The sequence below is a fragment of the Macrosteles quadrilineatus genome, unplaced genomic scaffold (assembly GCF_028750875.1).
Source record: "Macrosteles quadrilineatus isolate MER2022 unplaced genomic scaffold, UCM_ALF_1.0 Scaffold_1__1_contigs__length_201487025, whole genome shotgun sequence".
In the NCBI taxonomy this organism is placed as follows: Eukaryota; Metazoa; Arthropoda; class Insecta; order Hemiptera; family Cicadellidae; genus Macrosteles; species Macrosteles quadrilineatus.
In genome coordinates, this window is record NW_026542594.1 from 182,253,670 (window position 1) to 182,273,604 (window position 19,935).

Sequence of the window (19,935 nt, forward strand, 5' to 3'; positions counted from 1 at the left end):
TACTAAAACTAAAAAATTGCATCTAAATAGTCCGTGACTAGCTGGTGCTGCTACCTAGTAACGCATTGAACAATCATCTGCAGCGCCATCTGTTCGCAATCGGTGGCGACAGCTTAAATACCGGGTTTTGACTCCCCAGTCTTCAAGCACAGATAGCCGAGAAGGCTAGGGCGTGTGTCACTTGGCCAGTGGCATTCGTCTGCTCGGGTTCGAATCCGAGAATTAAATGACATATAATAGAAAATTATCTAACTGTTTTCATAACTGTAACGAAGACACCTGCAGAAGATTATCTGAGGGGGTGGTAAACCAATTGCTTGTAACAGAAAAACATCAAAACCGCTTATTTTTATTGAATTAGTGTACACGTTACATACTTATTTATAATTATATAATTACAGAGATTTACTTTGGACTCTTTGAGATGTATAAAATTCTACAAAGCTTTACAAATTTTAGTTTTTTTCTTTAGGGGGGGGGGGCCTGAACCTTAAGGAATTTTATCTCAAACGATGTATTTAAATTGTTTACTTCATTTCATACAGATATAAACATGCTACAATAGGTAGTTTGTATTTTATCTTAAAATTGCAGCTATATTTTTGCCAGAAAATAAAGTACTAGATGATATTACAACTTTTACAAATTGATTCCTAAATACGAATCCATCTAGCAAATTCATTAGAAGTATACAATTAAATTAATTAATATAAACTAAAAGTGTTCTGTTGAGCAGAAAACAATAACCCTAATACATATCACAATTGTTTTGATATACTGAACTGGATTTTACATAATTAGCTAACCTTACTTTGCTTGCCCCAATAAAGGTAGGAACTAACAGAGTAAGAGTGGGTTTCCGTCGGCCAGTTACCCCCTCCACTTTGAGGAGCCGGTCGTCTACGACTACAGAAAGTAACTTAGTATCGGAGCGACCTACGGCGAAGTTCCTCAGGCGAAGAGTCCAATCCAAATTCCGTCCAGAGAGCAGAAATACTACCGCTTTTGTGTCAACCGCTGCCACTTCACCCGCACCTGGTACGTTTTGAGTTAACATGTTTAATAGCTATGGCATAAAAAAGTTTGAATTTTGGAAATCTTTGTAAGAATGCAGAAAAACTCAAAACAAGAGCTGCTGTCTTGATTTGAGGATCTTTATAGTAAAATAGAGGTGGTTGCTGTCTGTGTGTCGATGCTAGGGGTCTCAATCCTGGGATTCCGAATCCCGGCCAATTTTTGATACCTAGAAATCCGGGATTGGTGACTTTTAATCCCGGGATTAACAAGATTGCAAAACTTATGTTTATATTTATTTCTTTGTGAATTTGAGGACTTTTACTTATGGAAAATAAATAAAAATACCTACGTCCAATAACACTTGAAACACATATATACTCTTTATTTTTAGGATAATAAATGTACTGTATATATGAAATGGTATAAGTAATGATCTATTTTGATTGGAAAATTTAATTATAATTAAACTCAATAGGCGAACGAATATAAATATAAATATATGTTTCAGTTTTTAGACCATTTGGATTTACTTTCTGTAAATCTTATTACATTAGTTAGAACTTTTTTGAGTTTTACTTTTAACATTAAACGCAAACAACGTAATTCGTGTAGCAAACATAACATTGCAATCGAAAATTGAAGTATTACTTTCATCGAAGCCATAAAATATAACTATAAACACACCATTATAATCTCATTATTAAGATTGCTTATATTTAGGGTATATAACTTTATCTTTGTATTTGGTTATTAGTGTGTTGATTAAATTTCTTACAATTCTAAATTACGTTTTTCACACAAGCTGCTATATAAGCAGATGGTTTATTGTTTTACAGTATCTTATATTGTTTTATTGCTGTCACTCAAAATAAAATTTTCACGCTGCTACTCGTGATTCTTCCCATTTTATCTTTTTATCTTAGCTATCTTTAATCCATCCATTAGCGTGACGTATAGGCTATGTGCAAGTGCGGTTACTCGGGATTTTTTTAAATATATTTATTATATTCTAGAGTGACATATCAAAATTTATACACTGTAAATAAGAAATACGGCTGATGAAAGTTATGCGTGGTAATATTTATTTAGGCCTACTTAGAAAACGGATACATTGCGCAGTATAACGTGTAACTCGGGTAAGGACAGTTTAAAACATTAAAGTACTCAACGAGGTGATTTCTCGTTCATTTAAAGTAATTAAAATGGCTAAAAAGTTAAAAATCATATTATATAATCCCAGGATTGATCCCGGGATCGGCTGAGACGAATCCCGAAATCCCGGGATTGGATTGAAGGCCCGGGATTGAGACCCCTAGTCGGTGCCTATGCGTTTTTTGCGGATAAACTCATGTGTATGTTGCCTTCATTCACATACATTTTTGCCAAACAACCAATAAAATTCTGTAAATCAATTGAATTTCAAAGCAGGTAGATTTTTTATCGATAGAGGTTGTGTTACCATTTCCGACAATAGAAAGAGCATGCTGTTCTCTTTTAATACTCTCCCCCAATGGTCACAGGTAAAGCTACTAGTACAGGGACTTAAAAAAAGGTGTGGAATACTTTCATTTTCACAACTCTTAAGTTTTTACGTACAAATTTGCTTTTGTCTAATTTAAAAGTTGGCAGTAGACTAACTATTAACTCCGAATTTGCAAAACAAATCCAAATTGTTAAGGTTGAAAAAAGCAAAAGGTCGGCTGGCTCAGTTATTTTCTTTATCCATCTATGCTTTGGATCATAAATAAAAATATCTGACAAAACATTTGAAAACCTATAGTTTCAAGTTGAGTAGTTCATATGGTGATTACTAACAACACTGAGCACCTGGCATAAATTATGGTACAGTACTCAATGTAAATTAATTGCTATAAAAGATGATTAGCGAAATTGAAACACAGAAACCAACTGTCCTACATCATCTGACAAACTAAACTTAACAAACTATTATATTTAATGTTGCATTAACATCCCTCTTACACCTTATTATCATCTTTGTTTATTCCTTTCTCAGATCTTTACGAGACAACAGCAAAGCAAAGAAGGTTTGAGTTTCCGCGCAGATCTTCCAAGGTCAACATCAACTCTCTCCCTCAACAAGCTGCGTTGGTTGGAACGTCCGCACCCTTCGTAGAGATACAAGACAACCATTCGGATGAGGTAACTTTGATGTCTAACATGCGGAAGCGAGCTGGTCGAGTAGAGCGCGGGACTTCGGGCCCTCAATCCTGCCAAGTCGCCAATGGATTTGATCTAAATGATAATGCCACAAACCCTTGGTCTAGCTTGAATTAATGTGTAAAATGATCCCAAGTGGGGTCTTATAACAAAAAGTCATAACAACATTACAAACATTACAAATACAAATATCTTAACAGGTTCGCTGCGGCCCACCAAATGGCAGGCGTAACCCCGGTGCGGCGCAACCCCGGTGCGGCGCAGCGTCGAGCGGACCCGTTTGGCTTTCAAATATTTCATTCTGACGAATAGCAAATGTCTTGCGGTGATGTGCTGCCTTACAAGAGTCTTGTTAAGAGAAAGTAGTGAATCTAAACTATGGATTAATCTTTACTTTGCATTATTTCAGTCGCTCCACGAAGTTGACACCGAGAGGTTAGAGAACCAAGAGTCGTTGGAAGGAGACCTGCAGGGTCTGGGCGTGGAAGATGCAACTCTTCCTGATCTAGCTAATGTGGCAGTGGTGGCCATTCAGTCCTTGGCTACAGCACCTCCCTCTACTGAGACATGTAAGCTTCTCACGATTAGTCGTTTGGAAGTCTTTGGTATTGATGATACATAGAAACAATAGTTTATCGAATTTCCCATATAAGCTATTACCGTAGGTCTCGTGGTAAGATCTAGACTCGAACTTAAAGGTTAGCTCGGAAAGGCGCACCAAGAGGCAGGTTTAAATAGGAGTTGATCTAAAAAAAGGTCTATTTGGGTTGGTATACAATCAAGGATACAAATTTTTCCACTAGGAAAACAATTCACCAAAATAATTTTTGTTTTAATAAATCATTTAACTAGCCTTTAAAAGCAGGTATACATTGCTCTTCAAATTCAGCTTAAAGTTAATCGTAAATTAAAAATTTGTAAACATTGCAGTTGCTCCAGTGACTGTCACCAATCGAAGACGAGTCTCCCGTCCTTCCACCACCACCACAACGACGACTCCTCAACCCACCGTAGCTGTGAGGCGTGGACCACCCAGACCATTCTCCAAAGTAAGGCCTGGGCCAACAACCATCGCACCAAAGTCACAATTCATCACGAGGCATAAACCCTACGACGACCTGGCACCCGATTACGAAGACTACTACGCAGAACCGGTTGAGATTCCGCTGAGTGGTAAAGTCAGAATACACAACGACGGGTACATCGAGTGCCTGGACATCGGAAACTTCCCTCACCCGTTTGCATGCAAGAAGTTCATTTCTTGCGCCAAGATGGAGAATGAACATTTACTTGGATGGGAGTACACGTGTCCGAGAGGATTGTCGTTTGATCCGATCGGAGGAATTTGCAATTGGTCGGCTGGACTTGGCTGCAAAGAGTGAGATCTTTACAAACCCCACAGAAAAAATTGGGTGATGAGAGACTACTTGGTTGAATGTTTTCATTTAGATGTTCATAACAATTTACATCAACCTATCTTATTACAGGTTTTGGTTTTACCAAGAACTGGGTTGTAAATTAGTTATGAATAGATGGAAATTATTCTAGCATTGCACCATTGATTATTGCTTACCGATACTATTGTATCAATAGTCAATAATGATTGTACCCTATAACTTCTTGCATTGGTACTCCTTTATATATTCTACACGAATGATTTTTTGATGGTCAATTCAACTCCAGTTAGCAAAACAAATCAACTGCGCTAACTTAAGTTTTTACTGAACTCACTGAATTCTAATTATAGACTGGAGGGAAATTTGACAAATTTCAAAGGTCTCTCTCATCCAACTATGCAAAGTGGGGGTTGAAAAGTTTTCACCTAAACTCACCCGCTACCTGAAAAGCCAAGAGCCAGTCCAATCCGACCAAGACTGACCTTGATATTCTGTAATTTTGTAAAAATGATGCAAAGTTTAGATGAATGTTCAATAGACTCTCCAAAATCCAAACTTATAAGGCAAACAGCTATTCTGGATTTTAAAGTATCTGGGTTTCCTTAAATCTGTTTTTAGTACAATATTAAGACACAGTGGCGCATAGCACAGATAGCAAAAAGTTAAATATTCTGATTTATCAGCTGATATACTATATAATACTCAGCGTTACTGTTATTGCACTTTAAAGCCTACAGTATCAAAACCCTTCCACATTCTCTCAGGCATTTATTTCCATGCAATCGCAAATCATGTAATTCAGGCTTTCCTTTTCCGCAAGCAGTCAATTTGTTTTATCAGTCTGTATTTCCTGGAGCCCAGATTATTTCTAGAGTCTGTTGTACTTGTGATTGATCAAAGAGTTAGAAAGTTAGTTTAAGCAATAAAATGTTAGGCCTATGTTAAAAAAAAACTTAAGTTCTTTTTTATCAAAACTTGTTATTAATTTATTCAGGAATGTAATCCAATCCACTAGTTATACTTGAAAGTTTATTGTTGCAGTTTTAAAATAAGGCCAGTGTTAAAGTAAGAGCACTATATTAATTTTAATGTATACGATAACAAATTATAATGAAAAAATATGGCCAATTCAATAACAGAACTTTTTACACAAATGCACACTGTACAGTACTCTTGGTTATGATTATGTAAGTTATGTTGATATTGTTAGGATCTGTAAATAGTTAATATTATTTTATACGAAAATTTTGTTTCATTTTCCCTTACCCTCCAAATGGTAATGATGATAATCATATGCCTACAAAAGAGGTATCTCATTCTCACAGCTTAACTTGCTAACGCGGGACCTCAGGGACTGAAGTCATACGCTCTAACTACTAGACGAGCTCGCTACCCCAACCAATCGCTTTTGTTATAACTTATTTTACAATCATAAAAAATTTCCGTTAGACCTTATCTAACAGACTACACACATCAGTAGAGGGAAAGTGGTGGGGGAAGTTTTAGTCTCCCTCGCAATACAATTCCTACACACCATGATAATTTATCCCTCCGAGTGTCATGCGCCGCTGCAGCAACTCACGAACACTGTTTACGGCGAAGGCTCTATGACTGACAAAATCGGATTGAACTGGATCGAGTTTGGTATCGTTCTTTTCATTATATTCTAAGCTTTCTCCAGAGGTCTGTCTCTAAGCGCTTTATGTTCTCCGAGCAGATCGTAATTGTAGCAGACAGCTGACGTGCGTATTTGTAAACAGGTTAGTTAACCTCGGACCGATGACTGATGTGTTTTATTATGTTTATCATTGTTTTAGTGTTAAAAATCAAAAGTAGTGATATACGTGTTGCATTATAAGAAGATTTAAGTGATTTTGAAGGGCTGGTTGATGATCCTGAAGAAGTAGGTAGTGATATTGATGTAAATTATCAGCCAGATTCCTAGCTATGGTTAGGCTATGCATTCTTAGCTAAACGCTATGTACTGAAATCTGTTTTTTGCCCATAACTTATTTATTTGCAAATCTACTTCCTTATATTATTATATATTTGTAATCCTCATAAAATTTAGAACAAAGTGGCTATTTTCAAATATTTATAGGCCTATAATTTATACAATTTCATTGAGCGCGAACTTATTTTTTTTTTCCAATTTTTCCAAAATAATTTTTATTTTTACCTAAAAAATTTTTTTTGAAACAAATATTCCTTAGGTTTTATGTATGATATTGAAGCCCATGGATTTTCCAAACGAAATGGTATATAGAACAGTAGAATTAACATCGTTTTGTTTTAAGCTTTTCAGATCCGTTTTAATAAAACCTTGCAAATGCGCCAAAAATAGGTGGACATTAAGGCCTAAACTATGGACACTCGGAGGGTTATACGACCTTTACCGCTATAGATTTGCTAAGAAGTGGTTAAATAAATAAATATCTCTTTGTACAAAAATTAAAATTTGTATTCAATTAATTATGTAAATATATAAAAACTAAGACAAGCTCTGGATATTTAGTACAGATACACAATGATTTGTTTTGTACAATCTTTGATACAATATACATCACACTTACACTGCTTAAAATACACACTTAAAACACAAGTAAGTGCACTTACTAGGAAAAATATGTGGAATGATAAATGTCACAAATAAAATGTTCGGCTTATTTAAACACTACATACATAATTCACAAGCAAATAAAATTGAAAATTTTGAAAATATAATATTTAAAAAAACCTACAATATAATATAACAAATTGTATTAGTTCAATCAATTATATCTTTGTTTTAACAAAATTTTCATAAACATTAATTACTACATTAGTGATTTATTCATATTTTGTAATTATTTCAACATCTAAAACTTGTTTTATTAACTAATAGGGGATTTTTTTAAATCCAAAGAGCTGTTTAAATTAATTTGTGCAAACTATTTAACTTTTTGTGCTCAAGTTGCTCAGTTTATAGTGTGTTATGTGTTCAAAAGCACATTTGTGGAAATTTTTCTAAACGTTTTCATTATTTTGTGCGCAATATTATAAGACCTTTTTACTAAAAACAGTTGTTGAGAAAACAAATATAAAAAATACATTCAATTAGAAGACAGCTATATATAGGCTACACGTAAAAAATTAAAATACACTAATAAAATTACAACAAAAAAGCTAAGAATATTACTTTCTCTAATACTGTAGTTTTATGGAGCAGATTAATATGTTCTTAACAGAAGAAAGTTATTCATTTTGCAAATAAATAAAATAGATCCTAAAAAAATAATTTGTTCAGGACATAGTGACTACTAACCAGTCCACGTTAGGCTACTGATAATCAATATAAAATAATATAACTTCATTTCATCATACACATATATACAAATATATAAAATAAGAATTACAAGGAAGGCACTAAAATATATTATGTTTGTACACACTTTTAAAGTGTTGAAAGAAATAATACCATTTAAAATCCTAATCTTTAAATTACTGTATTTCAATAATTCTCATTTGAAATATATCTTAATGTGAACATGTTTAAAAATATACGTAAACACTTCTCCTGTCAGTATAATAATATAGATTCATTGATTTTCTTAAAAAGGAAAAGATCATAAAATGGTAACAAATAGCATTAACAATGAGGCGTAATATATGTTATAACGTTTTATAAACTAAATGATCTAATGTTCGCTATTATGTTGTCAACAACATTAAAATACAATAATTATAAAATCATTTTAAAATATGTAAAAAAATCCCACAAATAAATAGTATCTTACAACAAAGTGGACGGACATTAATTATTGTAAAAATAAAAAATACAATGAACGTTTAACACCTATGAGAATCATATTGATCATATCGATGCAATTAGTCATGATATTGATCATATCGATGCAATTAGTCATGATATTGATCGTGTTGATGGACGGAAGGACACAATATCTAGAAGGCAGTGTTTCACAGCTTGTGTAGAAAAGAGAAGAATAAAACAACAACAACAGAGGCTGCGGTGACAAGAAGACTGGATTTCACAGCGCTGCTACCCGTCTACAACAGCCAACACACAGATTTGTCCAAATTTTCTTTTTTCTTTTACACTTTATCTTGATTAGAACAAATATCAACATTTAGGTAAAGTTTTAGTACCTACAGTAGGACATTTATTTATAAACTTGGCAATCTGAAATTTACGTTCAGGACTTCTTAGCTATTCCAGTTGCCAGCAGTGGCCCAAGCGGGGGCTCTGGAAGAATAAATTTAAACATACATTTTGTCCTAACAACTTATTGGAGGTTTTTGGATACTGTTCTAGAAGAGTATACAGGGTGGCTAAAAAGTAGCTTGCACTCCCCCTTAACTTTTCAACCATTTGAGATATTCGAAATCGGTTTGCGGCAACCTTCTTATAAAGCGGCTACAATAATTATGGTCAGTTTAGAAAACTTTGCCCTTAGGCGCAGCGGGGGTAAGGGGTAGCACAAAATTTTCAAATGACAAGTATAGTCGAGTTTGCTATCATTTTACAGGTCTTGACGAAACAAAAAAATTTACATAAAGAAAAAGAAAATCGGCCCACTAATAACAAAATGGCGCCCTAAAACTTATCAAATCCAAATAACCATGATGGTGGCTGAAAATTAATTTGCTCCCCCCTTTACCTTTTTAACTATTTGAGATATTGGTTTGGAAACCTGTTTCGATATAAAGGGCTACAATAATGATGGTAAATTTTAAAAATTTTGCCCTTAGGGGTGGTAAGGGTTGGGGGTAGCAAAAGTAATTTTTACCTGCCATTTTGTTTTTAGTGGTTCGATTTCAATTTTATTTATGTTAATTGATTAGTTATATCAAGACCTGTAAAATGATACCAAACTCGACCATACTACCTGTTAGAAAATTTTAAGCTACCCCCAAACCCCACTACCTCTAAGGGCAAAACTTTTGAAACTAACCATCATTATTGTAGCCAGTCATATCTAAACAGGTTGCCGCAAAGCGATTTCAAATATCTCAATTACCGGTAGTTAAAGATAAAGGGATAAAGGGGGGTGCAAGTTAATTTTCAGCCACCCTTGTGGTTATTTGGATTTGATACGTTTTAGGGCGCCATTTTGTTATTAGCTGGCCGATTTTTGTTTTCTTTATTTCAATTGTTTTGTTTTGTCAAGACCTGTAAAATGATACCAAACTCGACTATACTTGTCATTAGAAAATTTTGAGCTACCCCCTACACCCGCTACCCCTAAGGGCAAAGTTTTCAAAATTTACAATAACTATTGTAGCCCCTCATATCTAAGAAGGTTGCCGCAAACCGATTTCAAATATCTCAAATGGTTAAAAAGTTAGAGGGGGGAGGTGCAAGTTACTTTTCAGCCACCCTGTGTGTATATATTCCAGGGGAGGATTCCTAAACCCTCTTTTTGGGGGGTTGTGGGACAGCCCCAGGAGCCCTGCTTAACAAGGTCCTAGAACCGCCACTGGTGGCCAGGGCTTAGGCACAGCAACTTAGATGATCGGATGTATCTGCCTGTGATTCTGCCCATTTCATAAAATCAAAGAAGGTAAAATATAGGTACAGTAGAGTCCCATTAGTCCGAAATGGTTGGGACCGGACCCATTTCGGATTAAATGTCCTTTTTTTTTTGAAAATGTTTAAAAATATTTTTTTTTTTTGTCTTCGGACCGCTAAGCACGAGCCTGGGATTGTTTTTCGCATTACTTTAGGCTAGACTTAGGGGCTGCAGCATTATAACTTAAATAAAATCAATTTGCGATTTGGCGGGATTGGAACCCGGGACGAAAATGAAAAAATGTTAATTGAAAAAAAGGCAAAAAATATTTACTAAAAATACTCTATAAAACAATTCTATCTTGCCTGGCCGCTACAGAATACTTTGACCAGGTAGACCTACAGCTAACCGTGTTAAAAGTTAAAAAAAAAAATATAAAAAAAATAAATAAAATTTTTTTGTTTTGGTTTAAGCAGACTTTTGGATTGCCGAAGTTGGATTGTCGGGACTCCACTGTACAACCATAGGTAAAACATACTCCCTAGAAGATTTCTCATCCTTATGGAATAGCTGAAGCCAATTTTAATGTTAGTTCTGTCCAGTACAATGTAGAGGTTGTGTTTTATTTACAATTTGTTTCTTGTTATTCCTGTCATTAAAAACTTTATTTAACCAAATAAAACTAATATAATCATAAACAATAACTTGTCCCCTAGTTATGTAACCAAACACTAAAGCACTAATCATGAAATTAACCCTCAAATAATAGAAACAAAATTTCGTTGATACTAGTGATCAGTGTCATTGGACATGAACTAGACATAAAAAAGAGCTCCAAAATTTACAATGGGATGAGAAATCTACTTGTGTTGGTTTGTCTATGGTATAGCTGACCAAAGATTTTTAATGATTAATTTACAATCCATGGGAAACAGTTTGCAGGGCTCAGAACTTTAAATATTTTGACTAAATGAGGTATAAAATATAATTATGATTACGTGGCATGTTATTTCACTGCAATCGATCGTCCCTTTCCTATGGAGGATTGGATAAGACAGAAATTTAGATAAAACATATATTTGCTCCTAACCGACTAACCTAGGCTACTCAAATTGGACGAGTCAGGAAATATTCAACCTGACTTCGAATTATTATTCAACACTGAATATTTGCCGCCACTAGAAAGTTTATCTGGTAAAACTTTGCGATTTAAAGGATTATGTGTAGGAAATCTTTTTAACCTCCAGTGACCATGATTGGGCATAACCGAATGTCAAATAGACATACCGACGTGTCAAATAATTCAGACTTTACTCTACAAAACTATTTGTCATGAAACTTAGACATTTACGCCATTTGTGAACTGTCAAAGTCGGAATTTCGACGCATTTAGCAAGTGTTCACTTGAATGCTCACCGTTTGCATAATTTTAATAATTTCAGTATGATTTTTTTCGCTATTTTAAAGTAGAAATCATAAGCTTTCTTATAGTACCACTTTGTATGTTTGGCGACGAATGTTTTTACTTTTTAGGTAGCAGTGTATTCTAGACTATTCTATTTAGGATATGTGATGTATTCAGCTGTCAGACCGGCGATGTAGGTTTGTAAGGTTAGTTGTGTTTGGTGCCTGTTTGATGTCTTTAATGTAAGGGTTTTGTACATAGTGTAAATATTTTTAGGGTTAGTCCATAAACATTGTGTGTTTTTGAAAACTATACTTTATTTCCTACAGTTTGGCTATATTGAAACCTTTTCTCGGTGAAGTGGGTTGAAGTGGTGACAAAGAAAACTTCAATAAATGAAAATTATTTATAAAAAACTTTGGATTTCAATGCTGACTATTTTTAGTACCAGGTTAGTGCCATATGTTCTCCTGAATTTGGTGAACAAAATGATACAATAGTTTATATTTGTTCCCAATAATAATTCTAAAAAGATGTCAGTAAATGAACCCTGCAAAATTGCTGAAATTGGTGTAACATTTAAAGGAACTGTTTTGCGACAAAGAGAGGGTTAAGTTCTAACTTTTAATTTTTTTTTATAAATTCTCCAAAATCCTCATTTCCTCAAGGTTGAATGGTGCTGCAAAAGGCTTTCATATACAAATTATGTAACTAGCGATTGAACAGTCATTACAAAACGTAAAACTGCAGGATTACACAAAACATGACCACCCTGTCAATACCATTACAATTACCACATATCACACAATCCATAAAAATCAACTAGGCCTATACAAATTTATCCCAGAGGTGTTAAAAAGTAACTCACAATGACGTAGTAGTTGCAACGATCTCCGGCGCAGCACTCGGCGCACTTCCAGTCCTGATACCAAATGTGAGTGCAAGTGCCCATGTACGCCTTGCGAGTGCGCTCACACTGCTTCTTGGTAGCACACCGCTTCGAGATGTAATACTGCTTTTTTGCACCCGGCGACCAGTAAGGCTGAGCTGGTATTAGAAAAAATTACAATTTTTAAACTTTTTCAAAGAAAAGGAGTTTTAGAATCATTAGTTAAAGGTTCTTTCTTAGTTTATTAAATTTACATTACATTTACTAGGTTATTTAGGGCTAATATTTTAAGTTTTGCGAGAGTTAAATGCATAAATTTGCCATATAGACTACACAACAAATCTATCCATTTCACAACCTAAACTTGAATATGTTTACATCTCAAATGACGACAAGGTATCATCCGGAGAATGAGTTATAGATAACATATGCTTTAATTTGTTATTCAACATAATAAAGGTAGAAAGCCCAGAAAACATTTCTATCTTCAATTAATGTATATTGGCAGTTTAGTTTTTAAATTACTATAGAATCTGAAAATTGTAAATATCCTCCACGACTGAGAAACCTGAAAACTGTTTTTCGTACTTTCTTTGAAGAAAATAATTAATTGGTTCCCCTGCCCACATTTACACACTAAGTTATAGACCTAATGAAAGAAGAATGTTATTAAATTGGTACATCTCATGATTAACTTACATTTATTTAAAGAATAAATTCCTATAGGCTACGTAAAGTTTTTTTGTGGATTTGCTTGACTACTTCAATAGGCTACTTGAGTTAGAGTTGTATTTATAGGTCTACCAGTCTTGCAACTCTATCAACAAGGTTTACATAGGTATAAACAAATTGTTATTTGTAGAATTGCTACCTTACCTTAGAATATAGGTACGTGAGAAAACTTCTACACTAACTTAATTTAAAATAAACAGTTTAGAAGTTTCTAAAACCAGATTAGTAACATTGTACAGTAGAGTCCCGTTAGTCCGAAATGGTTGGGACCGGGCCCATTTCGGATTACCGAATATTTCGGATTAAACGTTTCTTTTTTGGAAAATTTTGAAAAAAAAATTATTTTTTTAATTTTTTGAAATTTTTTTTGTCTTAGGACACAGGCACGAGCCCGGGATTGTTTTTCACATTACTTAAGGCTTGACCTATTGGCTACATTATTATCACTTAATAAAATCCATTTGTGATTTGGCGGACGAAAATGAAAAATGTTAATAACAAAAATGGTGAAATATTTACTATAAATACTCAACAAAAAAGTCTATCTCGCCCGGCCGCTACAGAATACTTTGACGAGGTACAGCTAACTGTGTTAAAAGTTTAATAAACAAAATTCAAAAAAAAAAATTTCAAAAAATTTCAAAAAAATTTAAAATCAAAGTTTTTTTATGAAAAAAATATATATTTTTTGGTTTCGGATTAAGCGGACTTTTGGATTAGGCCTACTGAAGTTCGGATTATCGGGACTCCACTGTAGCTGAATCCTATACTTTAACTTAAGGCCTACTACCCATAACTTAAATCAATCAATTATTTTTTTTAACTACCGTAGCCTATTCATCAGGTGTTTGTTAGGTAGGCCTACTTACTTCCCCACTTGATTTCAGAGAGACACATATCTTCATCTGGATTACATGTTTTTATTGTTTTTAGGCACTTTCCCGTGTTATCATCTTGGTTTTCACACACATAACATTCCATAGAGTAACCTAAAAAAAACAGAAGCAAGTTAATATTTAAGATTTAATCTTAAACTCTTAATGGATGATCTAACTTATTCAATAATCTTAAAGCAACAGAAGTAATGTTAATTCTCCAACATCAAAATGCTAACAAAGATCTTGTCTAAAAGGTCATTCCCAAGGTATTTTTTTTTTATTTTCTTTTAAAAACACACTAAGTAGGCCTAAGTTTAAGAGCTTTCTTGAGCTTATCATACATAGGGAGTGTAACTTACTGCAATAAGTTTAGTGGTAGCTTACCCTGAAGCAATCTCCATCATTCCACCACCAACTTGTGTCAAATGAAACTTTTGTGAGCATTTGTGTTATAAAATGAGCAGGTGTTCTGAAGAAGTTATGTTTTACTACAGAAATGATCCACTCCTGCCACTGCAAGCGTACAACGCTAGGCCTACATTGAACTAAAAATGGTTCCGTATTCTCCTTAGAGTTTCGGCAGCAGAACACCTTCACAGAGACCATGGCTGGGCAGCACAATGTATTGTAATTTACTTAAATTTAATTATCCAAGTGGAAATTCTTCACATCATAGCACGCTACCTATATACGATCAGATTTCAAGGTTCAACTTTTAGCTTGATAACTCACTAAAGGGGGTAAATTCAATTTAAGATCTAGATAGCCTAACCATAAAATTTGTAAGGCAAGCTATAAATTAGCAACAATTTACACTAAAATTTACCCAGTGAATGTAACACAAGTTGAAAATTATTGCGATTATAGTGACCAAGAAAACCAAAGTAGTCTAATTTATATATCATTAGAAACACTAGATTTACTAGAGATGCCTGAAAACAGTGGTGCAAAGGTTTTTCTGCCACAAAAACTGAATAAACTACGATTGTTTGAATTTTATTACTGTAATGCCTCTTGTCTGCTGGTTTCTGTTACAATTACTGTGAATTGACTAACACAAACATGAACGATTGAAAGGATCCTCTAGGGTAGAAAAAGAAACTAAAGCCGCACATTGGAGCGAGGCGAGGAGCAGGCTAGTTGCAGGCGGGAGCAAGGACTTTTTTGTGTCACCGCACATTGAAGCGAGGCGGGACAGAGGTTTCCTAGCTTTGGTCCTGTGATTACACGAAACAAGATTAAGCCATGGAGAGTATGTTTTAACTGCTGAACTGTCAGACCGGTCTTTTAAAGAATATTTTCGTGTGAACAAACAACAGTTTAATGATATCCATAACTTGATTAAAAGTGGCATTAGTGGAAAGGAATTAATTTAGCCATCTGAATTAAATGCTCCATTTCTATATCTTTCACTCACAAAACACTTGAAACCCAACGCAGGCGCGAGCGAGGTGCAGGAAAACTGTATTCCAACTACAACGCCGCGGAGGCCTGACAGAGGCTGCGCGCAGCCTCTGCTCAATATGCGGTGCTCCATTTAAACACGTGTATTACAGAATCAGCTGCGCCTCGCCTGCACCTTGCCTCGCTCCAATGTGCGGCGGGCCTAAGATGTAAAAAATTATGTTAGGTGAGGTGGAACATGTGCGTTTTTGGGGTAAGTGCGTTGTCTGTTTGTAACTTACGTAATAATGAAATGAAATCGTCACCACATACTTAATGTTTATATCTTCTAGTTGTAGTACATTATTAGATATGAAGTGTAAACAAAATATTTTATAGATTTTTCACTATATTAGGCCTACTATATACAATACGTTTTTGGTCTGAAGTTGAGCTCGTAATGGTTTTTTGATAATTATTAATTTTCTATAAAAAAAAACTATCAAGATTTTCATCGTGCATATTAATTCTATGTATCATTTTTGCTGCACTTAAAGTATAGGCTAACATGTGTAAAACACTGAATTTTACAGTTAAAAAAAACTTAAGTGCAGAATGCACTTATCCCAATTTTGTTCAGGTGGGGTAAGTGCATATGGTAAGTTAAATGCAGTAACTTAACTTGACCAAAGAAGAATGATGTGTAAATAGGTGTATATATTATATTTGTTTCTACTTAGTGTTTTGAAGTTAAATATTTTTTTTATAACTTAAGTTTTGACATTTGTCTATATATTACTGACATTCATAGAAATTCAATATTTTTAAACTGTAATACAATAGTACTGTTTTAGCACTTTGTAAAAAGGGCAAAAACAGTGGAGATAACATAAATCAACAACCCAATTCATTATAACCTAAGTTAAACTTTACCTTCTTAATCTAGCTTAACTTCAAAGGACTTAATACGATCACGAATCTGCATAACAACCAACCTACCTAGGGCCCTACCTCACATTTCTTTTTCAACTTAACTTAATACTAATTTTAAGCTGTTCGAGAAGTTTGGTTGGGTTATGTTAAATTAGAATAGTGTCAATTTTTAGTTTATGCATTTAAGGTTCAGATTCAATGTTCCCAATACAACATTCAAATAAAATTCAAACGATCGTAGTTTATTCAGTTTTTGTGACAGCAGAACAATTTTTGCACCATTGTTTTCAGGTATAAATCTAATTTCTAATGATATATAAATTACTATATAGGGCCTAGTACTCTTGGTCACCAAAAGGGTAGGCCTACACTTCCATATCTGTTGGCACAAATAACCAATAAGGTTAACCTTATTCGGTTTGGACAAGTCCAGGCGACTAACACTGAAAGGTGTGGAAGATTTGTGGAGTGGAAACATCTGTCAGTTACAGAAAAAACCACACACGACCCCATGAGAGCAAAATCAGAGTTACAATTTTTAAGGTATCCAATAACTAGATTTTTAAAAGAAAATTAACTTTGGTGCTGTTTAGAAAATACAATAAATCAACTACGCTACATAAACTATTAATCACATCAACATAAATTATACAAAAAATAGAATTTATTCACGTAAAATATCAGTAATAGAAGCTAGGCCACTGCCAACATGATCGTGCTCATTCCAATCCTCAACATCTGTTAATGAACGTGCCATAGTGCATAATCCCATAGTATTTTCCCATTGTGCCTAAAAGTGAAAACATGCCACAGTGCATGATTTCATTTATCAGCAACTAATAAATGATGTTAGATAATCTAATCTAACTTAACCTAACCCAACCCAACCTTAATATTAACTTTTAAATCACATTTTATGTCAGAAAAGGCATGTGAGGAAGATAGGGTCGGACTTTATGCGGATTTGTGACTGTATTAAGTGTTTTGAAGTGAGGTTAGATTAGGAAGGTAAAGGTTAGGTTATAATGAACCAACTCATTAATTTATGCTACTTCCAGACTGTTTTTGCACAATTAAATAGTGGGTGAAACATAATGAAATAAAGATAATCAAAAATGTGCATAAAACCCGACCTACCTTCCTCACATGCCTACATAAGTTAAATAAGAACTGATTACTTGGTTTCAAAACTAATTGATTTCATTCCGCATTAAGTCAAGTATAAACAGCTGTTTGCTCTCCTCCTCACTCAGTCCACAGTCCACATACCAGACCACGCCATATTACCATCAGTATAGCTCAATGAACATATCTAGATTCGTAACTTTAACCTTCGTTTTACAGCCACTTATGAATATCTCCGACAAAAACTGATTGCATTTATGGTATCAGCGTGAAAAATGCTGTAAGTAGACCAGTCACATTATTCTATTTGCAGACGACACAACTTTATTTTCGTCTGATAAAAACTGGTTCCTGGCTCAGTCAGCAGTGCATGACTCTTTGGCCTTGGCTCAGCAATGGTTCATTTTAAACAAATTAGCTCTTAATGATTTGAAAACCCAGGAAATAACTTTCAGCCTTTTGCCTAATGTACCTGAAAGTTTGTCTGTAAAACTGTTAGGTTTTGTACTGGATCCCAAGCTGTCTTGGGAAGGTCACATAGATGTCCTGTGTAAGAGACTTAGCAGAGTGTTGTTCCTGCTTATAAAGCTAATGTCTGAGCTTCCAAGGCCAACAGTTAGGCAGGCCTACCATGCTTTCTTTCAGTCTATTTTAGCCTATGGAACCAGGCTGTGGGGCCATGCCACTGGTACTCAGAGAATTCTTTTAATTCAAAAGAGAGCTGTTAGAGTAATTTCAAATGCTGGGTACCTTGACCATTGCAGACCTTTGTTTGTTGAAAATGAAATTTTGACAATTGTAAATGAGTACATTTTTCAGTGTCTGGTGGCAATAAAAGCCAGACAAGACTCTCTTCATGTAAATAGCGATGTACATAGTTATGATACTAGAAATAAGTTTGATATCTTTGTACCTAGAAATAGGCTTCAAAAATCATTGTGTTCTTTTCCTGTTTCAGGTAGGTATTAAACTTTTCAACAAATTGCCCCAATGTACAAGAAATTTACACACAAAAAAATTCTCCACTGTTGTAAAAAATTGGCTCACTCTAAATCCTTTTTACCACATATCCAAATTTTTTAACTGTGACAAAAGCAATCTGGTGGTAACCATTTGAGTCATTTTCAGGTACACCTGCATGGTTTGTGCATGTTTTCTTGTTTTGTTTTTTGACTAGAGCTTATTTATTTGAATTGTTTCTTGATGGATTTGATTTTGCATGTTTTGTTTATTTAAATGACGAGCCTATTGTACTTGTTGTATTTAATGGCAATAAAGACTTTGACTTTGACTTTGATCTAAAAATTACATGATATCGCATTGTAGATATAGGCCCTACTTATCAATTATTTGCTGTATACTTACCCCACCATAATCACAATAATTACCCATAAGGTAAGTAGGCCTAAACATTATGGTTCACCCTATAGCCTAGAGAGTCAATTAGGCCTAAAAATGTTTAATTAACTGGGCTGCACTTTACTTTAGGTCCTACACTCATTCAAATGAAAATATCAATTGTTCGATAGGTTAGGTTAACCTTACCTAACTAACCAAACGATATATCAAATGAAACAATCGATTAATAGATATATCGATCAATATTTTCGTTTGAATGAGTGTAGGCCTATGACCTAAAGTAAAGTGCAGCCATTAACTGCCTTAAGTTAGTTAATGGCAAAATGTGATGTTTATTAATTTAACGTAAATTGTGTAGATATTTTAGATGTGTAACCTATTGTATTAGTTACCAAGGCTAATGAGTTTTAAAATACATCTAGGCCTATTCCATGTGTAGGCCTACAATGATGCACTGAAGTTAAAGGTCTGGTAGGGCTGTGTTGAAAGTTCACACATTTTTAATCCAGCGTTTTAAAAGATCTCTTACCTATATTAGCTATGGCTAGAAGTACACTGCACACACAAATAAGTTTCATACTGAATGCTTAATTGGTTTAATAGCAATCAAAAACAAATCAAAACAAAACAGTACACAACACAACGACCACACCTCCTCTTCGACTTGACTTTTGGTTTTTCTTCTTCTTGTTCTTACTTTAGTTCTTTTTAGTTTTTGTTTTTAGTTCAATCAAACAGTCAGTTTCAGTTCAGTTCAGTGTTCAGTGTAGTCAGTGTTCTCAGTGTTCGTTGGTTGTTCGGGCCCTAGGAGGATTAAACATTAAGGAGAGGACACGCTGTAGTTTCGTTGAAGCCAGCGTACTGGTGAGGGGGAGAGGCAGCGCTACTCTCCCGCCCCCCTCTCATACTGCGTTGTATGGGTTACTGGGAGTGGGAGATTTGGTAACAGAAATATCAATTAACTATTTAAAACTTAGACTACATCATGCTACGAAAATTAAAAACTGAAATTCTAACCATAATATTAGAATATAAAATAAGTTTTAATCCTTTAAAAGAATGATAAACGCACTTTGGCGTCAGAAGACGCGATGATTGTTGAACATTTTACACTTTTTACTTGAAGTTT

At 34.4% G+C, this 19,935-nt stretch overlaps 2 protein-coding genes across 3 annotated transcripts in view; one reads left to right on the forward strand and one right to left on the reverse strand.

Moving 5' to 3' along the window:
• The window catches only part of LOC128991185 (mucin-2), a 106,412-nt gene extending 100,575 nt beyond the window's left edge, over window positions 1-5,837 (forward strand). For both annotated transcript variants that reach the window (XM_054413968.1, XM_054413969.1), the window contains exons 19-22: window positions 831-1,038; window positions 3,032-3,177; window positions 3,605-3,764; window positions 4,126-5,837. In XM_054413968.1, the coding sequence (XP_054269943.1) occupies window positions 831-1,038; window positions 3,032-3,177; window positions 3,605-3,764; window positions 4,126-4,577 (966 nt within the window). In that variant the 3' untranslated portion in view covers window positions 4,578-5,837. The remainder of the gene's footprint in view (window positions 1-830; window positions 1,039-3,031; window positions 3,178-3,604; window positions 3,765-4,125) is intronic.
• A 1,192-nt stretch (window positions 5,838-7,029) lies between these two features.
• LOC128983309 (uncharacterized) lies at window positions 7,030-19,464 on the reverse strand. Its single transcript, XM_054402554.1, has 4 exons — window positions 19,336-19,464; window positions 13,998-14,117; window positions 12,376-12,554; window positions 7,030-8,639 (listed from the first exon to the last, which is right to left on the reverse strand). The coding sequence occupies exons 1-4, from the start codon at window positions 19,382-19,384 to the stop codon at window positions 8,550-8,552; spliced, it is 438 nt and encodes a 145-aa protein (XP_054258529.1). The 5' UTR covers window positions 19,385-19,464; the 3' UTR covers window positions 7,030-8,549.
• Between the last annotated feature and the right edge of the window lie 471 nt (window positions 19,465-19,935).

What these genes read in the sequence shown, in the direction of transcription:
- LOC128983309 (XM_054402554.1), bottom strand. Translation starts at nt 19,384, where the DNA reads ATGAAACTTATTTGTGTGTGCAGTGTACTTCTAGCCATAGCTAATATA. An exon ending in CTCTGAAATCAAGTGGGGAA is followed by an intron (nt 12,555 to 13,997) that starts GTAAGTAGGCCT and finishes TTCTAATACCAG; the next exon opens with CTCAGCCTTACTGGTCGCCG. An exon ending in GTTGCAACTACTACGTCATT is followed by an intron (nt 8,640 to 12,375) that starts GTGAGTTACTTT and finishes TGGCTGTTGTAG; the next exon opens with ACGGGTAGCAGCGCTGTGAA.